Source organism: Protomyctophum bolini (genome assembly GCF_963924005.1).
Source record: "Protomyctophum bolini genome assembly, chromosome: 12".
Taxonomy (NCBI): domain Eukaryota; kingdom Metazoa; phylum Chordata; class Actinopteri; order Myctophiformes; family Myctophidae; genus Protomyctophum; species Protomyctophum bolini.
Window position 1 is genome coordinate 30,053,951 of NC_137873.1, and position 9,746 is coordinate 30,063,696.

Here is a 9,746-nt window from a genome sequence, read left to right on the forward strand (position 1 = left end):
TTATACCAGCGAACTAAATCTGACGTTACCTAAGTTCAATTTAAGTTACCCACTTAATAAGTTGGTAATACCTTTAACATTTGACTGCTACAGTAACTTAGTCATTCCTCATTTTTGGATTATTACATTTTTTGTGCCAAACGGTGTTGATAACTGGTCCAATTGAATAAAGGGAGATTCCACCGCGCCTCAAGATGAAATCAGGCTAATCCGGTGCATCAGGAGCTGACATGGAGCAACTGGGATGAGTGGAGCCTTTTACTAAGACCGGGAAAGCACATTGGTTGGCTATTCAAAAATAGCAGATCAACAAGCTTGTAGTGAATATTTTTAACTAAATGCTTTGCTTCTGGTGGTTTGAGATGCGGATCCGCGGGCCAAATACATATCATTTTGGGTTTTTTTTTTTCAGAAAGCTGAAGACATTTATTTTTATCTGCCTCAGGTCTTAATGAGTTAATGGGTTACCTATACACGCAATACACACTGCGTGCCAAAAAGTGCCAATTTTCTCCACGGCTCCGCTGCGTAATAATGAGCACCCATATGTGCGTCCTCACAAACAGCAAAAGTAGCCGATTTGCATGATCGGGCAGCACAAATATATCCGAGTATAGGTCAGCTACAGTACGTCCCTGGTTAATATAGAACAGGTTGCAAGGCAAAAGAACGACAACGTTTTGATAACATCTTCATCAGGTCATCCTGATATAATATCATAACAGTGTTTAGTTTATATTTCTTTAATTAGCCGTCTGATACACTGCACTCTATTATTTATGTCAATCTGGACAGATACGGGGGGCGCTGTAATTTAAATTCTCAGGCAGATTTCTGTTCCCCGTCCGCCCACCGTGATAAAAGCTGTCTGAGTGAAGCTCCCGAGCATCTGCTGTTGGAGTCAAGGAATGTATCATAAAGGAGAAAGAGGCAACGCCTTCTGTTGGGACTGGGAGTGGATCAGGCCTGTCAAACAGAGCACATCGCAGCACAATGGGGTGGAGCCGTCCGAGTACAGTTTGAAACAATGCAATGTGCAACTGTTTGTCTGTGTGCAACAGGTGGTGCTGGTGGAAGACAGCGGGGGTAGGGTATTATTTATTACATTTGTATTACTATTTTTATAGCGGATGGATTTACCTACATCAACTGAATTAGACATATCCTCCAACAAAATAATGTTCACCCCCATTGTGGATTTACCAAAAGCCAAGTCAATGAAAATGATGTTGTTTTTTTTGCAATATAGCAAGAGATTTTAGGTGCAGCTGTAGTTCAGTAATAAATGAACACTTTACCGTTTGGTGTATGATTGCTAATTTATACTATTATGGTAATCAGGCCATTAAAAAAACATCTCAAGACGCATTGCAGAGTTCAGATTCAACAAAACTTCAAATGACAAATAGTCAGTTTATACTAGTTAGTTTATACTATTAAGAAATTGAAAAATTCAAAGAACATGAACAAATAATTTCAAGATACAAAGCTTGTGTGATGTGTAAGCTGAGAAGTGTGTCATAGTCAATACAGTATCATCCCAGAACATGACAATCACAGATTGCATTTGATAAGGTTCTGCCCATTGTTGAATGTATAAGATGTATAACAAAAACATCAACAGCTGTCATGTAAGTGGAGTGTGCATTAGTGAGGGGGGAGAGAGAGAGAAATTAAGAAAGAGAGTGCACGAATAAGAGAATGTGAAATAACTATATTATTGAGTTTTGTATCTTTTTTTTTTTATATATTTTTTATCCCACGATTTTGTAACCCATTTTTCACCCCTGTGTCAATCATCTACTGTGATCCTGGGCTCTACACACCCTCCGCCAACCTGGGGAGAGCAACGGACTTAACTCATGCTTCCTTCATGCTTGAGTGTCCAAGTTGCTCCTTTACACCTGACAGGGGGGAGTTTCCCTGGTTGGACTTAGCGCGTGAAAGGAACACGTTATTCCAACCAGTTCCTTTCCCCTCCATCAGGCGCCCCGGCTGGCCAGGGGGAGGCAGTTTAGAGACCAGGATTACTGCATGACGCGGAGGAGGAAACACGCCGCCAGCACCCACAGTGCCCCGAGCGGGAATCGAACCCAGGACCTTCTAGCTGTGAGGCGACAGCACTACCAACTGTGAGTTTTGTATCTTTAGTTTGACAACGGCTGAGTGTGTTGTACAACTTTAGCATGCTCTTTGTTGGACAAATTGACACACAGGAACAGTTTTAACATACGGTATAATAATTTTGGAAATTTTCCCCTTACACACAAGTTGGTATCGATATCGAGATCGTGAGAAAAACAATCAGTGATCGGGATTGGTCACCAAAAACCTGATCGGAGCACCGCTACCAAAAACACAGATAAAAACACTTGGCAGTGGTATTCAAATGGCGGCCCGTGGAGTGCCCCCTTGTGGCCCCTGGAAGAGGGGGGGGGGGGGAATTCTGGGAATAATAAAGTTACAGGTATTGTGTGTGCGATATGAAGTGTGAGATTACCATAATGACAGTAATACTTGATATTCAAGGGGACTTCAGTCACATTAGACTAGACGAAAGCACTGCAGAGGGCAGGTGTGTGTGTGTGTGTGTGTGTGTGTGTGTGTGTGTGTGTGTGTGTGTGTGTGTGTGTGTGTGTGTGTGCGCGCGTCTCCAGCTGGTGCTCGTTGGTGGTCATTATGGTCAAGGCAATTATGTTTATGGACTGTCAAATAGATCTACATCTATTCTAAGGTAGCATACAGTATACCTACATATTATCCTGCTCATTACTGTGCAGAAATATATACATAAATATTCGTGTTTGAGCACAAAATGCATTTTGAGAACCCACAAATGTTCACGCTTCATGCACACACTGTGCGGCCCCCCACACACAATCATTCTACAGTTGTGGCCCCCGGTCTAATCTAATTGAATACCCCTAAGTATTTACTTGTCATTGTCCACGTGTAAGATGGGACACTGAGCAGAACTACAAAAATTAGAGTGGTCACTGCATCAGAGGAGCGCATGCAACACTTGTCTTCTACAGTCTACACCGATTATCTACAACTTCACACACTAAATTCTAACACTAAATTAAACCAGTCAAATTAAGCTACAATCAAAATGTGAAAAAATCCATTAAATTGCATGTAGGAAAAGGTTGTGTGTGCCCATATCATATGTACTATTGACATGAAAAGGTGTATAATGCCTAAGTTATCCCTCATAATCTTTTCCACAATAGAGCGCCAGGTTTAGGAGCCACGGCTGTCCAGCAATACCCCGTGATGTACACTCCTCCAAGCCAGACTGCTGCTGCTGCTAACTGGCACGAGGTGGGCTGCTAGTGGAGTTGTAAATATCTGCCGGTTTGGCTTGGCGCCTCTAGCAGCCATGGCTAAAGACAGGCACTTACGTCACGTCTATCATCACCACAGCAATAGCCAGGGGCATGTCTAATAGACAGTCATGTCTGTAAGGAGATTGACAAGGACCCTGCCAAGTGACAACTGCACTACATTCATTCACTACAGTCATCTTTGGTAACTACTAACTAGCTCATGAGATATAGGTTATAGCTCAGCCACAAATTGATAGGTATAAGGCTACACCACCCCACCCCCCCCCCCCCCCCCCCTCCCCATGTGAAAATATTTTGTGCCAGGGACCACCTGGCACCGAACAGATTTTTGTTGTTACTGTTAGATTAGATTTAGTACAGAACTAGAATATGCAGTCCTCTGCCAGGCCGGGTTGCCTACCCAGGGCTTGTAATACTAATGTTTAGAGAGTGAAACTTTTAATCTAAATATTCAACTTTTAGCCAGTGAAATAATAGTGAGATTGAACTGTTTCTCATTTTGCTGCAGGGACCCCCTGCTGGATCCCCTTCAAGGACCCCTGAGGGTGCCCAGGCCCCACTTTGAGAATCACTAGACTAGCTGATGATGATCATAATGTTTTATTATTATAGGATTACAGCCATACAGTACATCCTGACAGAGTGTACCAGCGATGTCAGACATGATTTTGGGTTTGAATATTGTCAATGTTTTCAAAGAAACGTGTGTGTGTGTGTGTGTGTGTGTGTGTGTGTGTGTGTGTGTGTGTGTGTGTGTGTGTGTGTGCGCGCGCGCGCGTGCATTTTCTCTCCACCAATTTACCCCACCTCTTCAATCCATTTTCCCAGTGAAAAGAGAAGGTCAGGTCACTTTCAGAAAGGTTTGAGAAGAATAAAACCTTTGTGGGCATCCGAGAGCGCAGCAAGGATGTCATACAATACAGCCTGCAAGAGCTTCAGCACAAAAGGGAGCGATGGGTGCGTTTTAAACATTCAAATCAATGTTGTGCACATGGAGGTAGACCCCAGAGAGTGGATTATGTTATAGAGGAATTCTCTTTCAAAGCATTCCTGCCCTGGAAGCCTCTATCTCCCAAGTCTGACAGAATTAAATAACAGGCGGAAATGACAAAACCTACTAACTGTTCCCAAAAGAGCACAATTCTGTGTTGATCTTTTAATCTTATTACCACCAGTCATAGATAACCACAACATGCCGCTTTCCAAGGCAATTAGAGCCTATTCACACCACAAAAGCGGTTATACTCTGAGCTGTAATCTACTAGACACAAACTAAATCAGAACACATTATCCACAGGTATAATCCATAGAAAAAGGTCTCACAAAAAAAAAGGTAAATCAGTCCCTTATACATATCACTGCACAATGTGCACATGCTAATCAAGAAGTTCATTCAAACCAATAGTGCACAGCACAATGTCTGCTCCGCGTCAGAAAGCCACCAATCAAAAGGATTTAGGTGTCATCAGTTGGCACAGACGGCAGTAAGCCCTGGCATTTCAGTCTCACGTGGGCTGCTCTGGACCAGTCATAGAGATTTATACATGTGGTCAGGGCTCCTAAAAATACATTCCCGAGAAAAACTGAACAAGTGACAGGCCAATACATGGTACAAATGTTCACTAGAACAATGAGTGGCCACCCATGTCCTGAAAATAGTTTAGCAAGGCCAAATGTTACTGGAACGGGACTTGGGGTGGTTTGGGGTGGTTTAGGGTGGGGCCACCCATGGTATAAGCTTGTGTTAAAATGGTCCTAACCTATAGGCACATCAGCCCCTTAAGATAAATTAGCAAAAGAAAATAAGGGATACAACTGTATGGTATGGGTCACTGTCAATAAAAAATAACTAAAACAAAGGTGGTCAGACAAACTTAATTGCCAAGGACATTTTACCTATAGGCACATCAGCCCCTTAAGATAAATTAGCAAAAAAATAAGGGATACAACTGTATGGGTCACTGTCAATAAAGAATAACTAAAACAAAGGTGGTCAGACAAACTTAATTGCCAAGGACATTTTACCATAGCCCACTGGATCCACCAGCCCTAAAGAACCCAAAAGAAACCAATCAAGGTCATTTCCAGACACAATAAACTAGAGGATTTGTCATGGGTCACACATCAAAAGGCCAGAACTCTGCCAGTCTCAGACACAACACTAAGCCAAAAGTAAAGAGCATTGAGCATGAAGCTTCATGATCTTGACTCAAGATGAATGCTGCATAGAGTACAGTACATCTACTCAGTTTCTCCACTGATGGACCAATATATTTTCTTCTAAAATGTTAAATGAAAGTTACTTATCAAGACTTTCCAGGAATACCTTTCTTACAGTATTGGCATAATCCTTTAAGAGGCAATTTTTGCTATTAGGTAGATTAGTCTTTCACTAGAGCTTAACTAAGGCAGCCCTTACTTCAAACAAGGATCACAGGGCAGACGGAAATGGCCGTCAAAGAAGCCTCTGCCTTTGAACCTTGCCGTTCATACATAAACATTTTATATGCCATTATCTGATATATCCGCTGAGAGAGATTGAAGATAACTCAAGTGAAGGGAGGCACCTGCGTTGGCCTTAAAAGAAAACCACAAGACTCATTCAACTGGATCCAGCCCACACATTTCTGTGACCACATCATCTACAGCAGTGGTTCCCAAAGTGGGGTCCGGGGACCCCCAGGGGTCCCCAGCTAAATGATAGTTAGGAACCAAAATGGACCCTTATGGGTCTGTAACTCTGAGAGTGTAAAAATGTACACTCTCAAGAGTTAAATTAACATTGATTTTACTATAAATTGAGGTCTCAGAGATAGAAATGCCATTAAATAGGAGTCCGTAGACTAATACATGTCAAACTGGGGGTTCTAGGAAATTTAACGGGTTGAGAATCACTGCGAGAGCCGTAATAATCTTCTCTTATGGGGGTCCCGGGCAGGGCTGGACCGAGACAAATATTCAGCCCGGACATTTTCGCGGAATTTGGCCCAGACTGGCCCACCACAACCAGCACGCAGATACTCTACTGACGTTTCGGGTCGAGGGCCATTCCCATAGAAATACTTGAAATACAAGCCCTTAACACCACACCACATTTACAGTACAACATCAATGATACACAACCAACAGACAACAAATTTAACATATGCCCACCGGGCATATGCCTGGTACGTCCTGTGGCCAGTCCACCCCTGGTCCCTGGCATATCTCTTCAAATGGGGGTCCGTGGACCAATTTGTGTCAATTTGGGGGTCCTTGACATGAAAAAGTTTGGGAACCACTGCTCTACAGTATTTTAGCATCTACAAAGCCCTCAGAGCCTCAGGTTGAACAGCCTCCGACAACAACTCTGCAATTCTCTCCTTGCCTGAAAGTGTAAGCAAGCTTACATAATGTAGGAAGGAAGAGAGTCATAAAGTGCCCTGTAAGTCATATATCACCTGAGGTTTAAACACAGGTAGAGGTCCAAACAAAACCCATATCAAAGCCGAAATAAGTAACTACCGAAACTCTCTCACCATATACAACCTATATCATTAAGTCGAAGTGATATTTTGGTTTACTGGCCTTGGGATGTTTATTCCATAATGGGTTTATCACTTTGAGTGGAATGCTTGCAATTATGTTTTGGCAGCACCTCGTTGAGTTTGCTGAATTTAAAAGCCACATGTTAGAAAGGTGCCAACCCACAATTCTCCCATTACAACTATTTGAGAGCATTCTTCCACTAAAATATGGTGTGTCTCTTCCAAAAAACGAAAATTGTTACCAACAAAAAAAATAATAATAATAATAAGAAGATCAAAACAAAACAAACTCTAAGACCACCAAGGCCCAATAAGTGCGTCGTGTTCAGAATCTCACAGGTTGCATCAGATACAGGGTGACAGGTGAAGGCAGGGTTGTGTCATGTTGTCTCTTCATGCCGCAATACCACTTTCCCCACTGCCAAATAAACAGAGCATTACCACGTATTAAAGTGACTAGGACATCCCTAGAGGCCCTGCATGCATCCATCCTTTCATAAAGCATATAATGCTATATTTAGCCTCTGTGGCCCCTCACTCAGCTCAGGGGTGGGGGGGCATGGGATCAGTGTGTTTTATTGTTGTTTGTCCAACTGAAACATACCCCAGACCCACGTTCAGTTCAACCAACAGGTCCAGTCCTCCACCTGCACTCCCTCACTCAGACTTAACCTCCCTCTGATCCCTAATCCCTGGGCAGAATTCTTCTCTCTTTCCTCACAGTGGATAATTGAGCATTAGGTGCAATTTCATGGGCCATGAGCCAAACTCCTGCCACAGACACGGGTCATAATGGACGCATATCCCCCGACCAAAGAGGCGTGAATCTGATTCCTGGCAATATGCCAACTGCAGGACATCACTCACATGACCACCACTGACTAAGACGAGGAGGCTCACACTTGAAGTATTCTACTTGGCAGTAGATCAACATGAAAATGCAAAGAATTCACGGCTATAAAGACAAGCAGAGACAACACCAAAACACAGCAAATGAAGAGCTATAGGATTTGTGGTAGGAATTCACAGAATGCTCGCCTTAAAAAAAACCTCGACCTCACGTGGAGCGGTTCTTGTATTCTTTTTATCTGATTTACTGAGAAATAAGGTTTGGTAATAAGTTTAAGGTTAGGCATAGTTTTACTGGGATTAAGTTTAGGAATATGGTTAGTTTTTGCCACAGTTTTACTAAGGTTAGGAATAAGGTTAGGTTTAAACGTTTAAGCATAGTTTACTTGGGTTACGTTTAGGAATACCAGCCTAGTAGTAGTTCCGCCGGCTGTATGCCCGGGGCGACTGTGTTTTGAGGCGAGTTTGTTGGTATTCATCAAACCGAAGGCCTCCAGCCACCTCACACAAATGACATAATGCAACTACTCAACTCACATCAGTACACCAAGAGCTGAGGCAGAATACAACATCCCTCTATTCCCTCCTGCAACATCGAAGTGTTATATTCCATACTGTCACCACAGAACACTTGTCATTTGCATGTCATGCAATACAGTAGGTGAAGTCCTTATAGTCGACTCAAGTGTGTTGATCTCTCACCTGCCCAAGGTCCAGAGTGACGTTCACCTCGTTGTAGACCAGTCCCTTGGAAAGAGGAGGGCTTTGCCACCAGCGCTCTGTTCCATCAATGGCATTGGTCACTGGGTGAGCGTTGCTTGGGTGAGGGTCATCGGCATTGCAATAGTGACAGAAACCCTAAAGTGGATGGAAATCATTGTCACTTGGTCAATGTTAGACACAAAAGGGAAAATAGGCCATCAAGCAAGAATGAGTCCTATGCCTAATACTTAAAAAAAAATCTAAAGTAGGCTATAGGCCTAAATTACATGCATGATCCAAATGGAGTATGTGTAGGCCTCAATGCCTCATTGAGAAGAGACAGCAGTGGCAATAACGATCCTTCAAAATAAGTTGATAGGGTCTTTCATTTAGAAAACTCGGGAGTAGGCTAAAGACAATGGTGGTGTAAAACTATTTGGCAGATGTACAACTTGGTCAGGGCAGGAGATGTACAACTTGGTCAGGGCAGGGAGAGTTGCCAGGTTTCCCTGCGGGGATTTAATGACTCATTTAGTAGCAAGTGGGAATGGAACATTTGGCGGGGACACGGACAACAGTTTAATGACTCAGATTTCGTTTTTAGGTCCCCCCCCCCCCCCCCCATATATTTTGCAGGTGCCCAGAATGAGACTATAGCCTATTTAACCTTTATTTATATGCATATATAGAAAAAGGTAACCATCCAATTATAAGTTCCACTTCATTCTTACCTGTACATTTTGAGTAGGAATTATAAAGCTGGGTCCCCCGACAAGCTTACAATACACGTCTTTTCGCGCTCTCCCCGTCTCATCCTGGCCGCAGGTGGCGGTGGCAGAGATCCGTGCCCCTTCGGCAAGATTGAAATAGGCCGGGCTCAAACTGAACCCCGTGATTTCGTTGAACAATACTTGTCCGTTTACAACAACGTCCCTGAAAAATGATATCGACAAAGTTAAAAAGAGAGCGCCGAGATGAGCTGCTCCTCTCATCCCTCTCGCCATGATGTTCCACGTTTATAAATCCCCCTGTAGATGCTGAGCAATCCGCAGCTATTGCAGTTCATGCCATCATCTCCATGAAATGTGCCCAGTAGGCTACAGCGCGTATCAAACTCTTTTAAAAGGACAACTGGCACTTCTGCTGCATGCGTACGCATGAAGCCTGCTCTTCTACAAACCACGTTTTCCTTTGCATGTTTCCAAGCGAATGAACGCCTCTCCTCTCCTCCCGGGTTTCCTTCAAACAGTATAGGCTGCCACACGGGGAGTATCAGGTGTCAGACTGTCAATGGTCAGAGAGAGAGAGAGAGAGAGAG

The 9,746-nt window shown here is 43.3% G+C and overlaps 1 protein-coding gene across 2 annotated transcripts in view; it reads right to left on the minus strand.

Moving 5' to 3' along the window:
• The window catches only part of LOC308324985 (laminin subunit alpha-3-like), a 79,075-nt gene extending 69,329 nt beyond the window's left edge, over positions 1-9,746 (minus strand). The window contains exons 1-2 of one of the 2 annotated variants that reach the window (XM_080777355.1): positions 9,160-9,746; positions 8,429-8,584 (exon numbers count right to left, since the gene is read on the minus strand). In XM_080777355.1, coding sequence (XP_080633481.1) covers positions 8,429-8,584; positions 9,160-9,432 — 429 coding nt within the window. In that variant the 5' untranslated portion in view covers positions 9,433-9,746. The remainder of the gene's footprint in view (positions 1-8,428; positions 8,585-9,159) is intronic. The other variant, XM_080777356.1, reaches the window with a different exon arrangement.